Source organism: Mizuhopecten yessoensis, unplaced genomic scaffold (genome assembly GCF_002113885.1).
Source record: "Mizuhopecten yessoensis strain PY_sf001 unplaced genomic scaffold, ASM211388v2 scaffold10745, whole genome shotgun sequence".
Lineage (NCBI taxonomy): Eukaryota > Metazoa > Mollusca > Bivalvia > Pectinida > Pectinidae > Mizuhopecten > Mizuhopecten yessoensis.
Window position 1 is genome coordinate 745,049 of NW_018408700.1, and position 27,897 is coordinate 772,945.

The following is a 27,897-nucleotide window of genomic DNA, read 5'->3' on the forward strand; positions in this document are numbered from 1 at the left end:
GGAAGGAGTATAAGATTATGTGTGTTGAAAGGGAGTATAAGAATATGTGTGTTGAAAGGGAGTATTAGATTATGTGTGTTGGGAGGGAGTATAAGGTTATGTGTGTTGGGAGGGAGTATTAGATTATGTGTGTTGGGAGGGAGTATAAGATTACGTGTGTTGGGAGGGAGTATACTGTTATGTGTGTTGGTAGGGAGTATACGATTATGTGTATTGGGAGGGAGTATACGATTATGTGTGTTGGGAGAGAGTATAAGATTACGTGTGTTGGGAGGGAGGATACTGTTATGTGTGTTGGTAGGGAGTATACGATTATGTGTGTTGGGAGGGAGTATACGATTATGTGTGTTGGGAGAGATAATAAGATTACAAGTGTTGGGAGGGAGTATACGATTATGTGTGTTGGGAGGGAGTATACGATTATGTGTTTTGGGAGAGAGAATAAGATTACGCATGTTGGGAGGGAGTATACGATTATGTGTTTTGGGAGAGAGAATAAGATTACGTATGTTGGGAGGGAGTATACGATTATGTGTGTTGGGAGAGAGTATAAGATTACGTGTGTTGGGAGGGAGTATACTGTTATGTGTGTTGGTAGGGAGTAAAAGGGATTGTGTTTTGGGAGAGAGTAGAAGATTACGTGTGTTGGGAGGGAGTATACGATTATGTGTGTTGGGAGGGAGTATACGATTACATGTGTTGGGAGGGAGTATACGATTATGTGTGTTGGGAAGGTGTAAAAGATTACGTGTGTTGGCAGTGAGTATAAGATGATGTGTTGGGAATGAGTATAAGATTACGTGTGTTGGGAGGGAATATGAGATATTGTGTGTTGGGAGAGAGTATAAGATTACGTGTGTTGGGAGTGAGTATAAGATGATGTGTTGGGAAGGAGTATGATATTATGTGTGTAGGGAGGGAGTATAAGATTACGTGTGTTGGGAGGGAGTATACGATTATGTGTGTTGGGAGAGAGTATAAAGTTATGTGTGTAGGGAGGGAGTATAAGATTATGTGTTGGGAGGGAGTATGAGATTGTGTGTTTTTGGAGGAAGTCTAAGATTATATGTGTAGGGAGGAAGTATAATGTTATGTGTGTAGGGAGAGAGTATAAGATTACGTGTGTTGGGAGTGAGTATAAGATAATGTGTTGGGAAGGAGTTTGAGATTATGTGTGTAGGGAGGGAGTATAAGATTATGTGTTGGGAGGGAGTATGAGATTGGGTGTTTTTGGAGGGAGTTTAAGATTAAATGTGTTGGGAGGGAGTATAATATTATGTGTGTTGGGAGGGAGTACAATATTATGTGTGTTGGGAAGAGTATAATATTATGCGTGTTCGGAGGGAGTATTATATTATTTGTGTTGGGAGGGAGTATAAGATTACGTGTGTCGGGAGGGAGTATTAGATTATGTGTGTTGGGAGGGAGTATACGATTACGTGTGTTGGGAGGGAGTATACCGTTATGTGTGTTGGGAGGGAGTATACTGTTATGTGTGTTGGTAGGGAGTATACGATTATGTGTATTGGGAGGGAGTATACGATTATGTGTGTTGGGAGAGAGTATAAGATTACGTGTGTTGGGAGAGAGTATAAGATTATGTGTGTTGGGAGGGAGTATACGGTTATGTGTGTTGGGAGGGAGTATAAGATTACGTGTGTAGGGAGGGAGTATTAGATTATGTGTGTTGGGAGGGAGTATGAGATTACGTGTGTTGGGAGGGAGTATAAGATTACGTGTGTTGGGAGGGATTATAATGTTATGTGTGTTGGTAGGGAGTATAGGATTTGTGTTGGGAGGGATTATAATATTATGTGTGTTGGGAGGGAGTGTACTGTTATGTGTGTAAGGAGAGAGTATAAGATTACGTGTGTTGGGAGAGAGTATAAGATTATGTGTGTTGGGAGGGAGTATAATGTTATGTGTGTTGGTAGGGAGTATAGGATTATGTGTGTTGGGAGGGAGTATAATATTATGCGTGTTAGGAGGGAGTGTGTTGGAGAGAGTATAATATTACGTGTGTTGGGGAGAGTATACGATTATGTGTGTTGGGAGAGAGAATAAGATTACGTGTGTTGGGAGGTAGTATACGATTATGTGTGTTGGGAGAGAGTATAAGATTACGTGTGTTGGGAGTGAGTATAAAATAATGTGGTAGGAAGGAGTATGAGATTATGTGTGTAGTGAGGGAGTATAAGATAATGTGTTGGAAAGGAGTATGATATTATGTGTGTAGGGAGGGAGTATCAGATTATGTGTGTAGGGAGGGAGTATAATATTATGTATGTTAGAAGGGAGTATAAGATTATATGTGTTGGGAGGGAGTATAATATTATGTGTGTTGGGAGGGAGTACAATATTATGTTTGTAAAATTAAAATAGTCCTTGTCATGGCCCCCATTGATTATAATTGTTTCCTGTCTTTTGACCGACATCACATACATGTTTTAATTATGAATCAATTACTTCATTTATAAACTAAATGTCACACAGAGACATTTTCTTTAACTTCCCGATAAGACGGACGGTCAGTGATTCATTGATGAGCAAGAACCGACTTTACGAGGTTTCATTAATAATTCATAGCTGGGCTATCCTATCAGTACAAAATCTTGAGCAAAATGCAGCCATCTGAAAGTATTCAGATATTTCTATTTTAAGTGTATATGGATATGCTTTGTTACCTGTCAGATATATTGCCACTTTCAGATCGTCGTCATTCCCTGATTTGAATATATTATATTTACATATGTGACCTATTTCCATTACTTGAGTAGACACAAGGTATGTTATGGCGGGTGTTCCTTGTGTTAAGGAAACGCTCACTCCTTTGATGCTCCTGGTTTCAGGTACGTTTCTAGAGTGCGATTAAGATTAATTTACCTGGGTTTTCTTTTCCTTGACGACATTGAGTTTTGATTTCAATGTTGAGGATGTGTTACATTATTTAGGAAACAGTTGTCCCAATGGATCATCGGGTTTTCACCAACGATTCTTGTGGGCGTTTATGACAAAATTTCTTTTCACTCTTTCTCTTAACATCGACGAGTTTCGATTTTCTCAATGGGTGCTGCCGCTGTGTTTTATATATTTTCATTTTGTCCTGACCTTGAGATCTTTTCTTGAGTTGTTAGGAAATAGTATAACCTTATGCGTGCGTGGAAGTGGGTATAACCATACATGTTGGGAGCAAGTATCAATAAATAAGATTATGTGTGTTTGGAGGTAGAATAAGATTATGTTTGTTAGGAAGGAGTATAATATTATGTGTGTAGAGAAGGAGTATAAGATTGTGTGTGTTGGGAGGGACTATACTAGCATGTGTGTTGGGAGGGAGTATGATAATATATGTGTTGGGAAGGGAGTATAAGATTATGTGTGTTGGGAGGGAGTATAAGATTATGTATGTTAGAAGGGAGTATAATAATATATGTGTTGGGAAGGAGTATAAGATTATGTGTGTTGGAAGGGAGTATAAGATTATGTGTGTAGGGAGGGAGTATAATATTATGTATGTTAGAAGGGAGTATAAGATTATATTTGTTGGGAAGGAGTAGAAGATTATGTGTGTTGGAAGGGAGTATAAGATTATGTGTGTAGGGAGGGAGTATAATATTATGTATGTTAGAAGGGAGTATAAGATTATATGTGTTGGGAAGGAGTATAAGATTATGTGTGTTGGAAGGGAGTATAAGAATATGTGTGTTGGAAGGGAGTAAAAGAGTATGTGTGATGGGAGGGAGTATAAGATTATGTATGTTAGAAGGGAGTATAAGATTATATGTGTTGGGAAGGAGTATAAGATTATAGTATAAAATAATGTGGTAGGAAGGAGTATGAGATTATGTGTGTAGTGAGGGAGTATAAGATAATGTGTTGGGAAGGAGTATGAGGGAGTATAAGATTATGTATGTTAGAAGGGAGTATAAGATTATATGTGTTGGGTGGGAGTATAATATTATGTGTGTTGGGGCGGAGTGTACTGTTATGTGTGTAAGGAGAGAGTATAAGATTACGTGTGTTGGGAGGGGGTATACGATTACGTGTGTTGGGGGGGAGTATACGATTACGTGTGTGTTGGGAGGGAGTATAATATTATGTGTGTTGGGAGGGAGTATACGATTACGTGTGTTGGGAGGGAGTATATTTTTATGTGTGTTGGGAGGGAGTATACGATTACGTGTGTTGGGAGGGATCATATTTTTATGTGTGTTGGGAGGGAGTATAAGATTATGTGTGTTGGGAGGGAGTAAACGATTACGTGTGTTAGGAGGGAGTATACTGTTATGTGTGTTGGGAGGGAGGATACGATTACGTGTGTGTTTGGAGGGAGTATACGATTACGTGTGTTGGGCGGGAGTATACGATTACGTGTGTGTTTGGAGGGAGTATACGATTACGTGTGTTGGGAGGGAGTATAATATTACGTGTGTTGGGAGGGAGTACAATATTATGTGTGTTGGGAAGAGTATAATATTATGTGTGTTGGGAGGGAGTATTAGATTATGTGTGTTGGGAGGAAGTATACGATTATGTGTGTTGGGAGGGAGTATACGATTACGTGTGTTGGGAGGGAGTATAAGATTATGTGTGTTGGGAGGGAGTAAACGATTACGTGTGTTAGGAGGGAGTATACTGTTATGTGTGTTGGGAGGGAGTATACGATTAGGTGTGTTGGGAGGGAGTATACGATTGCGTGTGTTGGGAGGGAGTATACGATGGAGTATAAGATTGTGTGTGTTGGGAGGGACTATACTAGCATGTGTGTTGGGAGGGAGTATGATAATATATGTGTTGGGAAGGGAGTATAAGATTATGTGTGTTGGGAGGGAGGATACGATTATGTGTGTTTGGAGGGAGGATACGATTATGTGTATTTGGAGGGAGTATACGATTATGTGTATTGGGAGGGAGTAGACGATTATGTGTATTTGGAGGGAGTATTCGATTATGTGTATTTGGAGGGAGAATACGATTATGTGTGTTGGGAGGGAGTATACGATTACGTGTGTTGGGAGGGAGTATTAGATTATGTGTATTGGGAGGGAGTATACGATTATGTGTATTTGGAGGGAGTATACGATTATGTGTATTGGGAGGGAGTATACGATTATGTGTGTTGGGAAAGAGTATAAGATTACGTGTGTTGGGAGGGAGTATACGATTACGTGTGGTGGGAGGGAGTATAAGATTACGTGATATTATGTATGTTAGAAGGGAGTATAAGATTATATTTGTTGGGAAGGAGTAGAAGATTATGTGTGTTGGAAGGGAGTATAAGATTATGTGTGTTGGGAAAGTGTATAAGATTACGTGTGTTGGGAGGGAGGATACGATTATGTGTATTGGGAGGGGGGATACGATTATGTGTGTTGGGAGGGAGTATACGATAATGTGTGTTGGGAGGGAGTATAAGATTATGTGTATTGGGAGGGAGTATACGATTATGTGTATTGGGAGGGAGTATACGATTATGTGTGTTGGGAAAGTGTATAAGATTACGTGTGTTGGGAGGGAGTATACGATTACGTGTGTTGGGAGGGAGTATAAGATTACGTGTGTTGGGAGGGAGTATACGATTACGTGTGTTGGGAGGGAGTATTAGATTATGTGTGTTGGGAGGAAGTATACGATTATGTGTGTTGGGAGGGAGTATACGATTACGTGTGTTGGGAGGGAGTATACGATTATTTGTGTTGGGAGAGAGAATAAGATTACGTGTGTTGGGAGGGAGTATACGATAATGTGTGTTGGGAGGTAGTATACGATTACCTGTGTTGGGAGGGAGTATACGAGTATGTGTGTTGGGAGAGAGAATAAGATTACGTGTGTTGGGAGGGAGTATACTGTTATGTGTGTTGGGAGGGAGTATACTGTTATGTGTGTTGGGAGGGAGTATACGATTACGTGTGTTGGGAGGGAGTATACGATTATGTGTTTTGGGAGAGAGAATAAGATTACGTATGTTGGGAGGGAGTATACGATTATGTGTGTTGGGAGAGAGTATACGATTACGTGTGTTGGGAGGGAATATGAGATGTTGTGTTTTGGGAGAGAGTAGAAGATTACGTGTGTTGGGAGTGAGTATACGATTACGTGTGTTGGGAGGGAGTATACGATTACGTGTGTTGGCAGTGAGTATAAGATGATGTGTTGGGAAGGAGTATGATATTATGTGTGTTGGGAGGGAGTATACGATTACGTGTGTCGGGAGGGAGTATACGATTACATGTGTTGGGAGGGAGTATACGATTATGTGTGTTGGGCAGGTGTATAAGATTACGTGTGTTGGCAGTGAGTATAAGCTGATGTGTTGGGAATGAGTATAAGATTACGTGTGTTGGGAGGGAATATGAGATATTGTGTGTAGGTAGGGAGTATAAGATTACGTGTGTTGGGAGGGAGTATACGATTATGTGTGTTGGGAAAGAGTATAAAGTTATGTGTGGAGGGAGGGAGTATAAGATTATGTGTTGGGAGGGAGTATGAGATTGTGTGTATACGATTACGTGTGTTGGGAGGGAGTATACTGTTATGTGTGTTGGGAGGCAGTATAAGATTACGTGTGTTGGGAGAGAGTATACTGTTATGTGTGTTGGTAGGGAGTAAAAGGGAATGTGTGTTGGGAGGGAGTATTAGATTATGTGCGTTGGGAGGGAGTATAAGATTACGTGTGTTGGGTGGGAGTATAATGTTATGTGTGTTGGTACGGAGTATAGGATTATGTGTGTTGGGAGGGAGTATAATATTATGCGTGTTAGGAGGGAGTGTGTTGGAGAGAGTATAATATTACGTGTGTTGGGGAGAGTATACGATTATGTGTGTTGGGAGAGAGAATATGATTACGTGTGTTGGGAGGGAGTATACTGTTATGTGTGTTGGGAGGGAGTGTACGATTACGTGTGTTGGGAGGGAGTATACCGTTCCGTGTGTTGGGAGGGAGTATAAGATTATGTGTGTTGGGAGGGAGTAAACGATTACGTGTGTTAGGAGGGAGGGAGTATAAGATTACGTGTGTTGGGAGGGAGTATACTGTTATGTGTGTTGGGAGGCAGTATAAGATTACGTGTGTTGGGAGAGAGTATACTGTTATGTGTGTTGGTAGGGAGTAAAAGGGAATGTGTGTTGGGAGGGAGTATTAGATTATGTGCGTTGGGAGGGAGTATAAGATTACGTGTGTTGGGTGGGAGTATAATGTTATGTGTGTTGGTACGGAGTATAGGATTATGTGTGTTGGGAGGGAGTATAATATTATGCGTGTTAGGAGGGAGTGTGTTGGAGAGAGTATAATATTACGTGTGTTGGGGAGAGTATACGATTATGTGTGTTGGGAGAGAGAATATGATTACGTGTGTTGGGAGGGAGTATACTGTTATGTGTGTTGGGAGGGAGTGTACGATTACGTGTGTTGGGAGGGAGTATACCGTTCCGTGTGTTGGGAGGGAGTATAAGATTATGTGTGTTGGGAGGGAGTATACGATTACGTGTGTTGGGAGGGAGTATAAGATTACGTGTGTTGGGAGGGAGTATAAGATAATGTGGTAGGAAGGAGTATGAGATTATGTGTGTAGTGAGGGAGTATAGGATAATGTGTTGGGAAGGAGTATGATATCATGTGTGTAGGGAGGGAGTATCAGATTGTGTGTGTAGGGAGGGAGTTTAGATTATGTGTTGGGAGGGAGTATGAGATTGTGTGTTTTTGGAGGGAGTCTAAGATTAAATGTGTAGGGAGGAAGTATAATGTTATGTGTGTAGGGAAGGAGTATAAGATTACGTGTGTTGGGAGTGAGTATAAGATAATGTGGTAGGAAGGAGTATGAGATTATGTGTGTAGTGAGGGAGTATAGGATAATGTGTTGGGAAGGAGTATGATATCATGTGTGTAGGGAGGGAGTATCAGATTGTGTGTGTAGGTAGGGAGTTTAGATTATGTGTTTGGAGGGAGATGAGATTGTGTGTTTTTAAAGGGAGTCTAAGATTAAATGTGTAGGGAGGAAGTATAATGTTATGTGTGTAGGGAAGGAGTATAAGATTACGTGTGTTGGGAGTGAGTATAAGATAATGTGGTAGGAAGGAGTATGAGATTATGTGTGTAGTGAGGGAGTATAAGATAATGTGTTGGGAAGGAGTATGATATCATGTTTGTAGGGAGGGAGTATCATATTGTGTGTGTAGGGAGGGAGTTTAGATTATGTGTTTGGAGGGAGATGAGCTTGTGTGTTTTTAAAGGGAGTCTAAGATTAAATGTGTAGGGAGGAAGTATAATGTTATGTGTGTAGGGAAGGAGTATAAGATTACGTGTGTTGGGAGTGAGTATAAGATAATGTGTTGGGAAGGAGTTTGAGATTATGTGTGTAGGGAGGGAGTATAAGATTATTTGTGTTGGGAGGGAGTATGAGATTGTGTGTTTTTGGAGGGAGTCTAAGATTAAATGTGTAGGGAGGAAGTATAATGTTATGTGTGTAGGGAAGGAGTATAAGATTACGTGTGTTGGGAGTGAGTATAAGATAATGTGGTAGGAAGGAGTATGAGATTATGTGTGTAGTGAGGGAGCATAGGATAATGTGTTGGGAAGGAGTATGATATCATGTGTGTAGGGAGGGAGTATCAGATTATGTGTGTAGGGAGGGAGTTTAGATTATGTGTTTGGAGGGAGATGAGCTTGTGTGTTTTTAAAGGGAGTCTAAGATTAAATGTGTAGGGAGGAAGTATAATGTTATGTGTGTAGGGAAGGAGTATAAGATTACGTGTGTTGGGAGTGAGTATAAGATAATGTGGTAGGAAGGAGTATGAGATTATGTGTGTAGTGAGGGAGTATAAGATAATGTGTTGGGAAGGAGTATGATATCATGTGTGTAGGGAGGGAGTATCAGATTGTGTGTGTAGGGAGGGAGTTTAGATTATGTGTTTGGAGGGAGATGAGATTGTGTGTTTTTAAAGGGAGTCTAAGATTAAATGTGTAGGGAGGAAGTATAATGTTATGTCTGTTGGGAGGGAGTATACGATTATATGTGTTGGGAGAGAGTATAAGATAATATGTAGGGAGGGAGTTTAATGTTATCTGTGTAAGGAGGGAGTATAAGATTACGTGCGTTGGTAGGGAGTTTAAGGGAATGTGTGTTGGGAGGGAGTATACGATTATGTTTGTTGGGAGAGAGTATAAGATCACGTGTGTTTTTGGAGGGAGTCTAAGATTAAATGTGTAGGGAGGAAGTATAATGTTATGTGTCTAGGGAGGGATTATAAGATGATGTGTTGGGAAGGAGTATGAGATTATGTGTGTAGGGAGGGAGTATAAAGATATGTATGTAGGGAGGGTGTATACGAGTATGTGTTGGGAAGGAGTATGATATGAGATTATAGATGTAGGGAGGAAGTATACTGTTATGTTTGTTTGGAGGGAGTATACGATTATATGTGTTGGGAGAGAGTATAAGATAATATGTAGGGAGGGAGTTTAATGTTATCTATGTAAGGAGGGAGTATAATGTTATGTGTGTTGGAAGGGAGTATACGTTTATTTGTGTTGGGAGGGACTATACTAGTATGTGTGTTGGGAGGGAGTATACGATTATGTGTGTTGGGAGAGAGTATAAGATCACGTGTGTTTTTGGAGGGAGTATAATAATATATGTGTTTGGAGGGAGTATAAGATTATGTGTTGGAAGGGAGTATGAGATTGTGTGTGTTGGGAGGGAGTATGAGATTATGTGTGTAGGGAGGGAGTACAAGAGTATGTGTGTTGGGAAGGAGAATAATACAAAATGTGTTGGGAGATAGTATACTATTACGTATGCGGGAAGAGAGTATAAGAGTATGTATGTTGGGAGGGAGTATAAAATTATGATTATGGAGGGAGAATACGATTGTGTGTTTTGGGAGGAAGTACAAGATTATGAATGGTAGGAGGGAATATAAGATAATATTTTATGACATGGAGTATAAGAATATGTATGTGTGAAGGGAGTATAAAATATATTTATGGAGGGAGTATAAGATTTTGTGTTTCGGGAGGAGGTATATGATTATACGTTTGGAGGAAGTATGTGGTTTAATAAAAACAAGACAGTATTATGTTTAGCCTGGTCTTAAGGTTGATGCTAAGTCCAACCCTAGAATCCTGAAGTTATACAGTAGAGACGGTATTTTGTATTTTGTGCATTGAAGGTAGTATATGTTAAGTAATAAATGAATGTCATTCGTATGTAACAATGTGTAAATATAAAATGTTTGTTATCTTCAATTGTTTGTTTTAAGCTGTTTACAATGTACACTTGATTGCATTTAGGTAGACAAATTAGACTTTGACGCCAACACAAACAATTTCGTTCAACCAAAAGTAGCAATCGATAAAATAGCATAGAAGCGGAGATCGGGGGTTCACACTCTGTGTGTCAGTGTTCTGATAAATAGAGTCAGAGTCCTACCGACTGTGGAACCAGCAACGGAAATATACCTCGTAAGAACACAGGAGGTAGTCGACCCTGTTCTAGCCGATGAATATTTATAAAATGAAAGTCATTTATGTGCAAATATTTCATTCCGCGTGTGTGTGAGATCAATAGGGTTGTTTCATTTCCTATCGGTTAATATTTTTCAGTTGATAATTTCCTAGTGCTCAGAGTTCAAGCATGGGTACCAACGGTAGCAAAGAGGCCAAAAAACCAAAGGAAAAGAACCCTGTGGATAAAAAAACGACACCCTTGGACAAACAGAAAAAAGAAAATGCCAAATTACTGGCACAGCGGATGGAATCAGTGACGTCAACGGATGAACCAGATTCAGGTAACCTTTCTTCGATAGATCGTGGTCCGGTCCACGTACAAAACGCTGTAGTTTGACATAACTCTGTGTTCATTTCTCTGCTGCAATAGGTAAGGGTATCGATCTCCTGCATTTGATACATGCACAATTCCCATGAGACTGTTACACTGTACATGTAGCTGTCGTGCGGTCGAGAATGAATAATTATCCTATTACCTTACATACTCGTATGAACATGAGTTTTTTTGTGATTGATAACAATGGAAACGAGCTGGGTTAGGAGAAATCCTCGTTGACAATATGGTACTAATGTGTGTAGGTGGAAGGCGGGGAAATCATCCTTTTATGACCAATTGGTACAGTAATAGTGCGGAAGGCCCGAAGGCGGAGAAATCAACCACTTTCACAAATAACATAATATGGAAGAATGCGATCAGTTAATTATTTCATCATCCCCCACTGAATGTCGTATACCTAGTAATTACCTTGGTTATATAGCAAATAGCATGTTCAATTTAACCTAACAACACATCGATAAACGTGTTGCAAGCGTTTGCATAGCAGTGCTCAGTAGACAGTATCACTCTTGTACCTAGGTCGCTAGTTGAACCGGATTAGCTGTTCCTATTTTGAAAATTGCCGAAATAAAACACGGAGGATTACATAAACGAGCATGTGTTGATTTTTAATTAACATTTTTTAAATAAATTATTTTCGTTTTGAGCTTATTATTACTATTCTAATTTGTATCTCTCTTTCAAATGTTTCCTCTGTGTCTTCCGTTTAGGGGACACACGACGACTATGGCCGTTTTCGTTTAAACGACCACACCGGTCGGACCACAGTTGTTCGTTTATCAAATAATGTCGGACCTAGTAATCTGATGCTGCTTTACCTGCATAAACATTTGCAGGTCCGCCAGGATTTATACCCGAAATTGTTACATTTATAAACGGTCAAACCGATTGTTCCGCATAAACGAACAGGCCCTAGACCTGCTAATTCGAGGCTAGTCTCGCGTGTCCTCTCCTTACAGGACGTTACAGAGACAAAAAGTCCTGTTCTGATTCCTTGTTGAAGCACTTCGGATATCCATTGTTCCTTATATTTCCTTCCAAATCCTTTTCGTTTGCCTGGTTGCTATCTAGGCCCGACATTATACGGCCCTGACTGTTGCGAGTATGTGAGGAGCACAACCTCTATGATGCCTCAGCTTAATACCAGGCTGTCGGGATAATACAGGATAACATAACAATACGTTATATACATTTGTAATTGATAACCTCTAATTAACATATCTATTTCTGATGTTGCAGTGGCTATAGAAGAGAACGCTCCTGTTGACGAGTATGATGGTTTAGGGGACAACATTTTTCCGTTTGAGAACCTTGTGTTTGAAGGCGGTGGGGCTGAAGGGGCCGGGTTTTGTGGTGCCTTAAAGGTTCTTATAGTTTTATTAAAAAATAATAAAAATATAAAAAAAATATACGTTTCAAAAATGTCCATACGATTGCATTTTAACCACTGTGATATAGTAACGAATTTATTGAAAGCTGGATATTCGAAAAATTTAATTGCTGCAATAATAATGTTACAAGGTATAGAAACATGTGTATGTTCTAAAATAAATATACAAACATTGATACTATATTACGCATTATAAGACACATATGTTCCTTTACAGTTGGAATATTGTAATATTTATAATACGAAAACTTAGATAGATATCTTTATTGTTGTCTATAAAACACAGACATGTAATTGACGAGAGACAGTGTGTCTACATATGTAATCACAAGTTCGTTTATTCTACCCACTTATTGCCAAAGGAATGCTGCATACCAACACATTTTATTAGTATTTGTAATTATCATATAATGTACAATTTATACGTTCCATTCTGGCAATACTGAACATCAATTCTTATCATTGCATACCTGTCTTAACAAAGTAGTGAGATATTACATTATGTTTCCTATAATAAAGGTTATCGAGGACCTTGGATTCATGCAGAACATTAAACGTTTCGCTGGGACCAGTGCTGGAGCAATTACGGCAGCTTTAGTGGCAGTCGGCTACACTTCCAAGGAAGTAGACGAATTCCTCAGTCAAGATCTAAATACTATTTTATTAGGTAGGTAGAATCGGGTGAAATGTCGAAGGCATGCGTTGATTATTAGCCAGTGTCGATTAAAAACAGGGGGATCCATAGTTCAATAGTTATCACAGACGAAGGGGAAAATTGAAACCCAGAAAACATGCACAACACGCATCATATAAACCAGTCCAAATTGTTTGAATGTTCTACGAAATATTGTCATGAAGTTCGGTTTATTTTTAATTATAAATTAAATTCGACAGACAAAGAAACTAAAACAAAAGTGTCCTTGATTCACATTTGATTAATTAAATCTGTAATCAATCATTTACGGCGAATCGACGTTGAAAGTTTTAAGACGATACCAGTTATACATGTATGCCTTTTACCTTCAGATCATAAATGGGGCATTCTCAGCTTGTTACCGAGTCTGCGGAAGGATTTTGGTTGGAACCCTGGCAACCGTTTCTCTAACTGGCTCGGTGGGGTTTTGGCAAAAATTATGGGGGACCCGGATGTCACCTTCGCACAGGTAAGATACATACGAATATTGACCCAATAGGCAGAGAACAGATTCATTTCACATTAATACATTAGTGCAAATTATGTAAGCGTCCAAAGTATTGATGTTCAATCTGTTTTGTTCTTATGATTTCGATTCATCAATTTCCGCACGAATTGGCCCCGTCGACCGGTCGTCTCCGCTATTCGTATGCAGTTTTAATGACAATTCCACAGATAATGTGTACAGAAGCCGGACATATGTGTTTACAATATACACATGAATATAACCTTACAAATTGAAACAGATCAATGCAGTAGTATATATCATTAAATAGAACAAACATATATACACTGTAAAGTTTATTTCTTAGTGTGCTACTAAAATGCATATCTTGTTTTTTTGTGGGAGTTCAAAATGTCTGCCCGATCGAGTATTTCTATTTTGGTTTGAATGTAAAAGTCCTAAGTTTGGGCTTAAATGTGGACGCTATGGTATTGATTTCAATTTGAAAGCTATAAAAGGATTATTGCGATATGTTTAAGAATTTGAAAATGTATACATCATGTATATGTATAAACTCGCTTTCCATTACAAGCTTTATCTGAGTTTGAACTCGAGTAAAATAAATACCGTGCCGTGTCGGTTACTTACAAATGGCACCTGGTCTGTCATGAACCAGTTTGTCGAATGAGAGAAATATCTCAGACTGTTAACACACACCGGACAGGACACAGATAATATCGCATAAAACCTTAACAACTTCCGTCATACCAGAGATAACACAAATCACAAGTACCTGAAACATAACAACACAAGAGTGGAGAATAAATCACGTCAGTCTTCAATCTATAACTGATATTTGCAGCCCACTCGCCGAACATTTTACATATGAGATACTTAGTTTTCAGTTTTAGTTTTGTTACCTGCTGAAGATAAAATCAATAGTAAGGCTGGTATTGCATCACGAGGGAGATGTTTTCTGACGTATTTTCGTGGGATTATGTGTTGTCTCAAAGGTATATTCTGAAACGTGTGTGACAAAAATAAGATTTTTTATGGAAGTTGAATTGTTGCCATTTAAATTAACAGTTCTCTGGGGGAGATCCCAGCGTCATTGAGCTTGCTTCGTTACGTCATATATTAGCTTTTCTCTCCGCCGCCGAGTTGCAATGCGATAACTCTGAGACAACAGTAGTCGTCATGTCTTGTTAACGAGTGAATGTCGTGGGAAGGTAGACCATTCATCCGCTGTAAATGGGGAATTTGATGAAAGGATATGCGCTACTATAGCATCAGTGTATATACTTAAGCTGAATTCAATTACGTCTGATGTTTTCATTCTCCTTATGCTAAAGACTCATGGCTAAAACAGAGCAAGAAACAAGATCAATACTCAATGTAAATGGCCGCCTTCATAAAACATCCTTCGAGGTCAACTTTGTGCGAGGGTCTATTTGCTCAAGGCTAGCTTTAATTAACTCGATGTTTATATAACTATTACGTCTGCCACCAGTTTAAACTTAGGTGAGGAAAAAAAACCTTAACGCTTCTGGAATTTGAAATGCTCACCAATAGACAATCGATGTGTGTGGATTTAATGATACCGTAATGGTTTTGAACGATTCAGAAAATGTTCCTATTCACAAGCTTATCAATCCGAGGTCAGGTCTGTTTCATTAGAAAAAAACGTTTATTAAGTTATCTTGTATTCCAGCGATGTTCTGAAACTGTATACTTACAATATATTGTTTTTATAAATATAAGAGTATACTCGGATCATAAAAAGTACACAAATAATTGTTTGTACATGGATTTTTTTTAAACGTAAGCTTTGTCTTGAGTCAGATAACACACTTTTGTCTCTATATCAAACGTCTTTAATTCACCAGGTCTAAGTTGTCTAGCTGATTAGTGTTTTTTTCTCAAGGCACACGTAGAATTTAGTTCACGTCTTACACAATCTTTTTTACGTATTTTACTTTTCTTAGCCTCAAACTTAGGCAGGCATCTTTAAACTTATTTAAAATTTGAAATACATCGTTTTTAACAGTTATGAGGGCATGCACATTGTTAGGTCAGAGGTCATATAACGATACATGTAGTACTGTTAAATTTACTACAAACTTGCTTTTATTGAATCATAACAACATTTTGAGTTGGTACTGTTATCTAGACGGACTGCAACACCAATATAAATATTCATAAATGTTTAATTTATCAGATGGCTATAGTATTTGAGATTCAATGTATCGCTCACTATTTAAATTGATATTAAACTAGACTGTGTAATGATTTGTTTCTCTCACGCAGAGTCCAAAATCACCTAAATTACATGCAGTGCATATGTACCAGGTTTGAACATACAATTATACATGTGCTTTTAGTGCTAGAAATGTACATAACTGCGATAAGGTCTGATATGTATTCATTGTGTATCATCATGCAGTAAGTGGCCATTTTATCTTTTGAATTGAATGAAAAGATGTTACAAGGCTTAACATGCCTTCAACATCACCTGTGTTCGAATCAGCGTTAAGGTTGGCGCGACGAAAACATTCAGGTATACCCTTGCTATCTGGTTTTTATTTTAATTATTTATCAATCTTTTTTAAAATGTCGCAAATAGTGGGGTCATTAAGGTTGATATTTTGTTCCTCACAATAAATCACAAATTTTCTTTATATATTATATTGTTCCCTTTCATGAATCATTCATAAATGAAACTGGTAACTTGATATATCCATCATTGAGGTGATTGAAAAGCCCATATCCTTCGGAATTAAATGTTTTCTGTGAACGGTTCTCAGTCCTGTTGGAGACATAAATGTAAACCAAACACTACATTGTAATGTATTCTGAAAACTAAAAACATCCGTGCATTAGTGATCGTACCGAGATCATCCGTGCTACCTCCTGAAAGGCAGGTCTTGTGTAATTAGGGTATATTGGTAAATGGTCATATATTCAATTCTAAATATATATTAATGGGCACTATTATAAATCATGTAATTGAATGGTAATTTGGGCAACATGGACAAGCTACCCTTTATCTACAGGTGTTGGTGCCTCTGCACCATATTTTGCAAGCAACTTTTTCTGTTTACTTTGAGAATGCATTATGTAATTATACTAAAATGTTTTTCTACTAATGCGAGTTTATATAAATAAATTATACTTTATGATGTATTAATGCAATGTTTTGTTGTGTTATGTACATAGCTGGTAGTATACCCCTCATACGGATAATACCTTCATGTCAAAGCTGCAATTACATCGTGGACACAGGCATCAGAAAAATGTTTTTTCTTTTAGGAATATCACATATATATATTTATACTAGAAAAATGGCGTTTTTAAATCGTAATAAAAGCTAGAAGTTTGAATTCACTGTCAACATGTATAACACATTTCTCAAATATATACGGGACTTCGGTATTTCATGAGTATGTTAAGTTTGATAGTTTGTGCAACAAAGACCTAGCTGCTATGTGTAAACGATGAGTATGACTGTGAATTAAACATAACTTGGCCACACTGTGAAGTAATTATACTGTGTTGAGCCGTATGGACATGAAAATCAATTACAGAGTTACGTTTAGACCTAACCCGATATAACATTAGACGTGTCAAGGATTTATACCAACTGTCGGTAAAATCTTAATCCCGAAAACGTTTAATAATACTCCCACTACACACTAGGGTAGGATCAAACATATACCATGTAACTGATTATCCCTGTGTGACTATTAACTGTAAGACTAACTGACGTCAAATCTCATCACTACAGAGATTTTGTGTCCGCTGTGTGATCTGTCTTCATGTAATACGTACGATTGGATGTTTTTTCACTTAGCTTGACAAAGTTAGACTACTGTCTGTTTTTTAATAAAAAGGGATTTATTACACCCGAGAGATACAGAACGTGATATAATTCTCGAGTGATGAAAAGTAAGGCACTAACTGTTTTACTGCATACTTCCCAACTTGAACACACGAATGAGTGAGTGACCCTTTGCGTTTCATTCTGCAATCACTTTTCGGTGTACGGTATATTTTTCATATTATCCATAGTTGTTTAAAATTGTCTTTAACTACGAAATCTTAGTGCTGATGTAAGGAAACAGTGTTACAACCGCCACAAAAAATACAGATGTATAATGGATATTTGATATAAAGTCTCTACTTCAGAAAGGGTAATGGGGAAATTGTCAAAAGTACCAGGCCCCGTGAATTCATTGAAACAAGAGTATTCTGCTCCAGTCTGGAAGAAGGAAATACGATATCACTGAGATAATTAGATTTCTGTTTTTGTTATTTTGACTTTAAGGACATTTTAACTTTTTTTTTACTTCACAGTATCATTGACTTCATGATTCTTGTCTTGTCTTTCTTCACATAGCCGTATATTTGTAAGTCCAATTCACATCACGCCCCTTTCTTGGTAGATTAATTGTGAATAGGGATATGCTATGTATTGGACTGAGATAACATCTGATTTATTACACATGCTTTTCTATTATAAAAGGACATGAACTATGCAGTAAAGGTATCAGTGTATGTTCATTACCCCATCATATGGCTTGTCGCCAGAGACTCTGGTTTCCTCCTACCCTAAGACCCCCTGAGCGTTTCAATCGGAGCCAACAGACCCCTCCCTCCCCTCCCGCTACCTAGCGAGGAATTGTTAAGTCTGTCTACTGCATAGGGGACATTGGGTAAAAATCAGCTAATGCCCCAATTTCAACACTTTCGATTTTTACATTTTTGCCTTACTTTCCTATTCTGTCTTCTTGGCTGTGTCTCCTTGGAAACCCGCCTGTATATGACATTTGCTGTTGCGAGGACGTTTAACTCCAGAAAAGCAAACAAATCATTTACAAGTTCACTCGCTGTAAAATATGCATGATTTACTTCAGTCAAACAATTTGAATTTGATCAAAACATTTACCAGGTGTACCAGTTAACACACAATGAGGTCGATATTACATTGACCACATTGTAAAATGCACACGATGTGTTTCAGTTAAACAACTAACTAACAATATTCATATACACGATGTATTTCAGTTATACAAGAAAAGAGGAGTAGAACTTTGTGTAGTAGTCACCAATGTCAGCCGCATGACGGAGGAATATTGTCATCCGAAAACAACACCTCACATGCCGATCCGGACAGCAGTACGAATGTCTATGTCCATTCCAGGTATATGTCCCATGTTCCACGAATTGATCACAAAAGGCGAGCAGCCTGTAGCTGATCAATCATATGGATTGTGTTCTCATTCATTTAGATCATACGGACCAGTGTTTTATAGGATTGTAACTGTATGTGTGATTTGTATAGATCAAAAGGACCACTGTTCATAAGCTAATGGATGGTCGTTCTCTTTCAAGTTGTACCTTTATAAGCGTTCGAGCATTTCATTTGTGCTATTTATCATAACGATGATGTATTGGGAAATTTGTTAAACAATTTACACAAAAAGACAAAGCAAAATCGTTTCGTGATTAAGACTCTGTAAATAAATAACCTCCAGATGAGTAGAACTATCAATTACTTATTGTTCTCGAGGTACATATTTTAGTGTTAGGCATACAATGATATATCAATGTAATTATACGAATTATGTGCATGTAACACTATAGAAGATTAATATAGGTACATGTATATACATTACATGTATGGTTTACAATAAACGACAAGAGAATATCGAAGTGTCAACATAGCCATAATTTGAACTCAAAATAGATAAAACTTACGCAAAATATGAACAATTTTTTTTTTAACATAGAGACCATTAACAAAATACAAGTAGAATAAGACCAGGTATACCAGAAGGGTAAGCGTGTTCTGTTTCATTGACGAAACCCGCAATGTAAATCTATATCAACTCCAAACAATGTAGATTGATATAAGTATAGAACATAGTTATATATGTTATACCATATAATACTAATAAAGTTATATAAATTACATGAATGCTATACAATAGTTGATTAATATAGTTATTCCCTTTCAGTTTTATTTCAAGCGGTGAAATACGATAAGGCCGGCGACGAGGATGTGTTTGTGGACGGTGGGATCATGTGTAACTTCCCTATACACTGTTATGATGGTAAATGTCTAATAAACTGTTTTGATTATTAATTTACTCTATATATTGTTGTAATGGAAATTAATCCATACATCAATATGATGGTAACAACCAAATACAGTGTCATTATGCTATCTTCATATTTACTTTGTTTAATAATCATCCAATACTGAAATATGACACAGTATTGACGGAAGCTTACTTATAAAGTATTTCAATAATCCCTCTCCTATGCATTGTTTTGGCAACTACTTTTTCATGTATTACAGGGCTACGAATCATGCACAAAACAATACTATAGGGAATACTTTTCTATTTTGTCATGTTATCAGATGAGAACTCGAGTGGAGTACTAGTAACTTTATTAAAGATGGCTGCGCCTTGTGTTTCATTTACACGTAAGGCATACTGTATAACATGAAATGTTCGTTGTGTATAAACATTCGTGGTTTTCGTGGTTGCTATTGAACCACGAAAATATATACAAACAGTTTGGATGATATACGTGTCTGCTGTTTGTTATTAAAGGATATCACGAAACATTGCATCATAAAACGATCTAAATGGCTTCTAACCACGAAGGAAAGTACCCACGAACATTTCGTGTTATGAAGTATCGATCTATTCAATTTACACAATTTATGGAGTTATGACCTCATATTCTGAGCGAAATAAGACAGCTTTTTCTTATACTCACTGTATTTTTATACATTAATCTATAATCGAACGCAAATTTCAAAACATGTTACACGTACCGTGTAATAAGTTAAGAAAAACTAGCATTCTGAAATTTGAATGAGCCTGGACTTACACCGCCCCCATTTACTGTTTACGACGTTACATATGTGCTCCTCGTTACAAAGAAGCATAGCTCTGTCTATGTAACACGGAAACTTGTCAAGATGTACAGTTAGGTAATGAGATGATAAAAAAATAGTTTGCGAAAACAATGGTTATTGGGTAAATGTAAGTATTTACTTAATAGTCTATGTGTATACGTATTACAATACGGTGGTAGGCATATAAAATGTTGCGTATACATAGAGAAATATACATATTTCTCTGATACCGGAACGACTTGTCATGTGTATGCCTGTAAAATATTACTGATGTTGTTGTAATAACAAATATACCGGGATCCATCAAAATATGTAAACTTTCATAAAGCAGGCTTTTGCTTAAATGTACACGATTAAATTTAATACAAGTATTATGAAGATCTTTTTAAAATGTAAGCATCTTTGATCGCTAATTGGTTTCAAAATAGAGAGCCACATCTACAGTAACAAACAAAAGATGATAAGTTTAATCTGTGTTGTAGGCTGGTGGCTATCTATGGAACCAGGAGACACGTTCCTTGAAAGACTCAAACCACTAGACAAACTACCAGGTCTTCTAGCCAGGGACGGCAGATTCGAAGGCAGGAATTCCAAAACGCTAGGATTTCTAGTGGTATGTAGCACCATCATATCAGTGTGAAGTAAAATCCTCACAAGAAAATTTGATATAGTTGGCAACAAAAATGCCTTTTTTAAAGAAGAAAAAAGAAACTGAATGTTTCATAGCGTAACATATTAACGGAAGCAAATAGATGAGGAATGATTGATTTGACTGTTTGTTTGCCAGTTTGTTAAAATTACTTTGACTTTTTTCATATGTGTTTGTTTTAGTACGAAGACCTAGAAGAAGATTTATTCCGATTCAGTATGGAGAAGAGATATGGGAAACAGATGGGGAAAATACCTAAAACCTCGCTCTCAAAGTATGTTGTAGCCATTACGCCGTGCAGTCTTCATAACTTGCACACTGCATCAATTAATTAATCAGCGTTGTTGGTACTGTTCAGTCCTGGCGTAAACATCATCGGGTTTGTTGAATGGCAAGCCAGTATGGGATACATCACAGAAATAGACAATGAAGTTATATATTTACTTGCTCTGGCCACTGATCAATGGTCATTTACTGGTCTTGTAGATTTAACAGGTCCTGACCAAACATAATTAATATATGTTTATATCTTAGCTGCTATCTTATTGTTCTTACATTGTTTCTAATAACAAAATGTGGAAATATTTAAAAGTTGGCGTTAGCGCGTTATGATGAGTTTGTCTGCAATCCTGTTAGAATTATAGGACAATTATTTTCCAAAGAAAGCAGTTTAAAACCTATATTTCCGTTTTTAAATGAAGTTTTTCTTATATTTCCAACCTGTTATCGCATTTCAAAGTAAAATTTCGCGCTCCCTGTCAATGGGACCTGTTCTTGTTGTGATGTCACGAGTGCACGCGACCGTTCCCGGCAAAAAAAAAGTTCGTGAAAATAAATACACAATCATGAATTTAATTTCAACAATTTAATCAATATATTCCACAGTGAGAATATTCACCGTTTATACAACATAACTACATAAATTGTTGCGAGTTACGTTGATCAATAAGGTTTTTTAATCCGGTAGCATGGATGGGTTACGACGAGGAATGCGTATTGTTATTGATGTGGTGATTTAGCCTGATGACGAACGGTGAATTTAGCGATTGAAATTGAAAGTGCAGCCGGAAAAAGTTGCGTTTATGAATAATCCGGTAGTTACATGTACCGTGTTTGTGGAATGAAGAGTTATTTGCTTTGATGTGTTTTTTGTCACTTTATGGAAGACGACAATTAATTTTCGTGACGTCAATGATACAATTAATTTAGTGACGTCGGTCAAAACGACGTCGTTTAGTCACGACGTTACGAACATGATACTTCATATCACTACACCAATGGGAACTATCCGAGAATTATGATCTGATACCTTTCTATTTTTTTTGGTAAGGTTATGAAATGGCAATCGGAGCAAATGGAAATATTACAAACTATTCAGTTCATTCGATAGGTAAATGTGTATATATACTGCATCACGATATAATGAACCCTTACAATAAACATAGGTGGGACAGATGATTAAAATTACAGCGGACACTACTATATCTGGACATGATGCCCGTTTACTTTTGCTTCTAGGAAAACCGTGGCAATTGGTAAATAGGACGTATCCGGAAAAGCATATTTCAGATAAATGTAAAAGTCTGCTTCTCTAATATCTACACAAATACAATATACATAGCATTGCTTAAGTACATCTTAAAACAGTGATTCATTTCTAACTGTTTAATTAGTTAAAATCTGCAACATGATTTCTTTTATTATTAATTTCTAAATGTATAAAACAACATTGATTATATATGCATCGAAAACAATGTTTAACAGGTTATACGATTGAGGTAGTGTCCGAATTAGTTTAGCAATACATGTATATTCAAATGTGCTTAGAAAATATTTGACTATTGCATATTGATTATCTTGAGTTAGATACTTTATTTGCGGTGTGACGTCAAGTAACCCGACCTCATTTCATGCCGTGAGTTTTTTTAGGAAAGTAAAGCATGGGTCGATAGATCTATAGATGAAACCGACTTTTGGTATTAGATACATTGCAGTAATAAATACTTGTCTTATTTCAGACGGAAACTGAAGAAGAAGGCGTTACAAAGCGTTGCCAAGAAAGAACACCAAAAGATTATGGAAGCATTCACCGATTTTTTCGAAGTATGTCTGAAATAGAGGTTCTCCAATGAATAACGGTTGGTTACCATGTTATCTAACACGAACGCGAGTTAGTTTATTTTCAAATTGTATAAAGACACGAGGTTTACCGAGTGTCTTTTGCAATTTGAAAACTCACTAAAAAGAGTTATATAGATATGATAACCAACCATCACGAGTTTTGGGACCATTTTCTCCCACAACGTTCAAATGGTATATCTTGTAGTCTATCTAGAACACTATGATTCTCTGGCTGATGCATTATTCCTTTTTCCGATCAAGGAAACAATTGGCATGACCTATATGACTTCACAATAGAAGATGACGTCGCAAACAATTGTTACCTAATGGGTAACCAAAAATGTTTACCATCTACCCATTGCTTTATCAAATGAGTCGGAATTGAGAAAACCTATGGTGGTTGTGAGAGAAATGAACCATTCTCATATGTTGGTTCTGGAAGATTAACATAGGAAAAGAACTTCTTATTATAAGTGAATTAATTGATATTATCCTATCCCGTAATATTTTTTCCTGCATATCCAAAGATGGGTTCTGAATATAATGTTTGTCTCAAAGCCGCTCACATAACGAAGTTAACACTATATTTTTTTAAATTTTTAAATCATATCTTCACTCCTTGCGATCGTTTTGCCGATCAGGCACCATGTAAAACTTTGAGGCTGGAAAGGATGATTCTTTTCAATATTTCATTTTAGATACTGCGTCATCATGATCTCAACAGAAACGGTTGTATCAGCAAATCAGAACTCGAGGCAGCGTTCACAGACGTACGTATTTCTCCGTACGCAATCTGCATGAGGAGTGTATAACATCTTATTAAGCATTGAACTGTTTTCAGTTGGCATTCGCAGGCAATAGGAATGCCAACTGGACAACAGCAAATTCAATGAAGCGCACTAACTGAAAACATTCCAATACTATATTTGTTATCCGTCGAATTCATAGAAATTTCAATTATTTTTATCATTATTCAGCATATAGTTAAAAAAATAAAGTTATCGTATATACTTGTTAAATAAATAGAATAGCCATCTGTCAATTGAGGGTCAGTGGTATGCAACGTTACAATTACGACGTCATAATAATAATGACGTCAACAAACGGCTAATGACATTCATAGCCGAGATGGTAAATGTGTTTGACGTTCTTAACACTACTGATATCAACGCCGATAGGCTCTGCGTCTAAGAAAAAATCACACAAATAACATAATATCTTTTTGCCTTGGCATTAAGGTTTAAGTCCGGTAATATTGTTATAGTCCGACAAATTGACATGTTCTCCGATTACCTAGTTTATTGCAGACGAAGCAGTATTTATAGAAATAGCATAGCTAGGTCTGCCGTTCAATGTGAAATAGTCGTAATGTCCTTTGGCACTTAAATAAACAGACAGACACACTGAATAAAAAGCAATTATTCCAGGTAAAAATCAACGCGACAGGTCATTTTCGTCTGACTATACTAAAAATGTGTAGTGATTAAGAATAAAAAACATGACCATAACGTATACAAGTAAGAACTTCTATGCTGCCAATCTGATCATCTACCCTTACATATCCACAGATATCGGACGGAATCAAGGAAACCTTGTTCGGCCCGGATATAACCGCGGATAAGGCGTTCGAACTGTTGGACAGCAGTAAAGACGGAGAGGTGAGAAACGTCATATACGGTCCCGCGAACAATTAACCTTCCTGACAGTTCATTTTTGATATTTAATTGTTTGTGGGATTCGTGATTTACGTTTTGACAAATATTAATACTCCTTTTAAAATCGCAGGGGTTATTGTCCATTGCCAATCGGCATTGCTCTGTGATTATTCGCTGAATTATTTTATACAAAGTAATGAGCTTTCATTGGCATGTTGTTGAATCGTCCTCAACTGCGTTTCATAAAACTATCTTAAATTTCAAATAACATTAAGATTTGTCTTTGCAGATTCAGTTCCAGGAGCTAATGGATTTCGCACAGAGTAATGGCGTCTACCTTTTAGAGCGTTACCTTGGTTATAGTAGACAGGAAATCACCGACTTCCAATCATTCACGCATGCGCTGCAGAACGCATTGCTAGTCAACGGCAGCAGAAGATACGTCGAGGTATGGAGCACATTACGACAAGTTATAAGATACCTGTACATTCATCACCTATATGACAAAATCATAATATCTTCATCGAAACTGTGTACATTTCTTGTAACTCTGCATTGCATTACATTACGGGTACGATTGATAGAATACCTTAATCACTAACTTTACGACTATTTTAACATCCTTACTGGTAATGTGAGGTCCCATGGAAGATAAATTACAGCTCACATCTTTTCCTTTTTTTCTCGTGAGCGTTAAAGTACCAGGCTATCTGAGTTTGACGGATTTTTTGAAATTTTTAGCGTAATGTTTTTTTGTTTTACTTTTTTATTTATAGGAAAAGGATATCGACCGGTCAGTTGGAATCAACACGGGTCACGTAGGGGTGATGGACTTTGGTATGGAGGTAGCGGACAAAGACTTCACAGTGGAGGTATGATGGACGCGTCGTTTTATGGCTTACTTGTTGTACTAAGTAACGGTACACGTCTTCAATAAGTGTTGATAGTCTTAACACAAAAAGACAAATAGAATCTCTAAATGGTTCAAACTTCATATCAGTATCAAAGTAACCTTTTGAATAGAACCGGCTTAGATATTCTTTCATGTATACTATGTATCACGGAAGTCATATCAAAAGGACTACATTAAGTATGTGTATATATCTGTAAAGGAGGAACATTGCGAGTTTGGTTTGCCAACAATATATCACTGTATTACCAAACTCCGATAACAATACCAGAAACGAAGGAAACAAAAAATGTCTGCGTGTCGATATGTGATTCTGTTGTTTCATCATGTAGATTTAGAAAGTGGTCAACACAAATAAAAGTTACAATCCTCATTTTCTTATTTATCATTTTTCAGCAAGGACAAAGGAGTATGGTGGTGTTCCTCAAACATTTTGTCAAAACGCATGATCTTCCAAAACGCGATAAAACCGAGACGAAGCAGAAGGAAAATACGACGGGAAAAGGTGAGGATAAACACGAAGCAGGAAATGAAGACTCTGAATCTAATGCTCACAAGCCAACAACAGGAGCTAGCAATGATGACAAAACGCCCGAGGTTAACAACCCAAGTGTGAAAACAGAAACACCAGAGGTACGTTCAACAGAAGAATCGACAGAAGTTGTAACTAAAGAAACTGAACCCGAATCAATCCAGATAGTGATACAGAATGACAAGGAAAATGTTTCCGAGGAGGCGTCCACCAAGGGAGAATCAGAGACATAGCCAGTTATCTTGACGCCAGAAACACAGTCATACCACTGGTCCAGTGTTCGGGTTTCTCGCTCCATTACATGTATGACCAATTTCCTTCAAACTGCAATATGTTAATTTTATATTTGCACACTTTTAAAGCTCCATGTTTGCAAATGTTTTGTAAAACTTACTTCAATATGACTACAAATAGCAATAGGCACTTAAATGACCTTACAACGGACACGTTAACCCATGGGATTACATTAGATGCTATCTAAGTCCTTGGTTAACCGGAACATGTATCGACAAAAAACCCACTCAGGCGGTTAGTGAATTATGATACCTCTGTCATAGCGTACTTTTAGTACTCTATGACTTTTTTTATAAGACACATTTAAAAGAGATTTCCTAGAACAAGAATGAACATCATTAGAAACTTAATATTGCAAACAATAATTATTCTTTAAAAGTAACTATTTAATAAATATTTATCAAACTTAACAGTGTACTCTTCTTTTAGAGAGGAACATAGTATCCAGTATACCCAGCTAATGAGCTAGTTCTTATAGTCCTGTATCAATTATTTTATATAATTTTACTTGTACATAGTTTTCATTTCAGAAACATTCAAAATGTGGATAAGATTATCATTCATACAATACACCATAAAATATATCATACAAAAACATGAATATGACACACCGATTTGAAATATTTGTTTCGTATTTTCTTTTACTTGTTATGAATGTTTACACTTGCCGATTTCATCGCACAGCGTTATAACTGGATCCTTAACATAACAAATGTGCTTGCAATAATAATCATGAGAGAGCGTGAATGTTGTGTGCGTTTAGAACCTAAATAATACTACAATAAAAGAATTGTTCAATGTTCATTCAATTTTTTAAATGTTTATTTTTTATGACAATGTAAGTATTTCTTCATACTTCGTTTTGTTAAATATCACCTAGAGAGCGGAGGGTGTGATAGCTGTTGGCTGACGTGGATTTTAAGGTGCTTGCTTACATGTACTTCTGCTTACTTGTGATACGTTGTTGATAGCTGTACTATTTTAAATTGCTTATAAAATCAAAAAAATACCATATCAGTGTTCCTTGTTACGTGTATAAAACATTGTACTGGTTATCTTAGTACAACACAAAACATGTGACTTCGATATCATAGTTTTAGTTTCCTATCTTTACCGCCTTCTTTCATTCTTTTCTAACTACTTTCTGTTTCAGGCGGTGTCTCATATGACCCTAACTGTTACGATTAAACTCCGAACACAAACTACGATATCAGAAGTTCCGGAAATAGCAAACCATTACAAGGTTTATTTCATATACGTAACTTACTCACGTTGTATTTGAAGAATATACAATCGGTATTTGATATACACTACTGAGACCATTTTAGGTAAACGCTTTCATTGTAGTATCGGTAAAAGTATTCCCATGTCCGTTATATTCCAACATCTTCCCGATAAAGTAGTCCATACACGTCCCGTCACAACAAGACAGTGT

General features: G+C 37.1%; 1 protein-coding gene across 4 annotated transcripts in view; it reads left to right on the forward strand.

Moving 5' to 3' along the window:
• The window catches only part of LOC110462082, a 30,161-nt gene extending 2,689 nt beyond the window's left edge, over positions 1-27,472 (forward strand). The window contains exons 1-15 of one of the 4 annotated variants that reach the window (XM_021515904.1): positions 10,419-10,474; positions 10,601-10,785; positions 12,081-12,205; positions 12,751-12,898; positions 13,258-13,394; positions 18,435-18,570; positions 19,388-19,483; positions 20,784-20,914; positions 21,133-21,224; positions 22,969-23,053; positions 23,770-23,841; positions 24,640-24,729; positions 25,016-25,174; positions 25,503-25,598; positions 26,033-27,472. In XM_021515904.1, coding sequence (XP_021371579.1) covers positions 10,632-10,785; positions 12,081-12,205; positions 12,751-12,898; positions 13,258-13,394; positions 18,435-18,570; positions 19,388-19,483; positions 20,784-20,914; positions 21,133-21,224; positions 22,969-23,053; positions 23,770-23,841; positions 24,640-24,729; positions 25,016-25,174; positions 25,503-25,598; positions 26,033-26,401 — 1,890 coding nt within the window. In that variant the 5' untranslated portion in view covers positions 10,419-10,474; positions 10,601-10,631 and the 3' untranslated portion in view covers positions 26,402-27,472. Of the gene's footprint in view, positions 1-10,418; positions 10,475-10,600; positions 10,786-12,080; positions 12,206-12,750; positions 12,899-13,257; positions 13,395-18,434; positions 18,571-19,387; positions 19,484-20,783; positions 20,915-21,132; positions 21,225-22,968; positions 23,054-23,769; positions 23,842-24,639; positions 24,730-25,015; positions 25,175-25,502; positions 25,599-26,032 lie in introns of those variants that run through there. The other 3 variants (XM_021515905.1, XM_021515903.1, XM_021515906.1) reach the window with 3 other exon arrangements.
• The last annotated feature ends 425 nt before the right edge of the window (positions 27,473-27,897 follow it).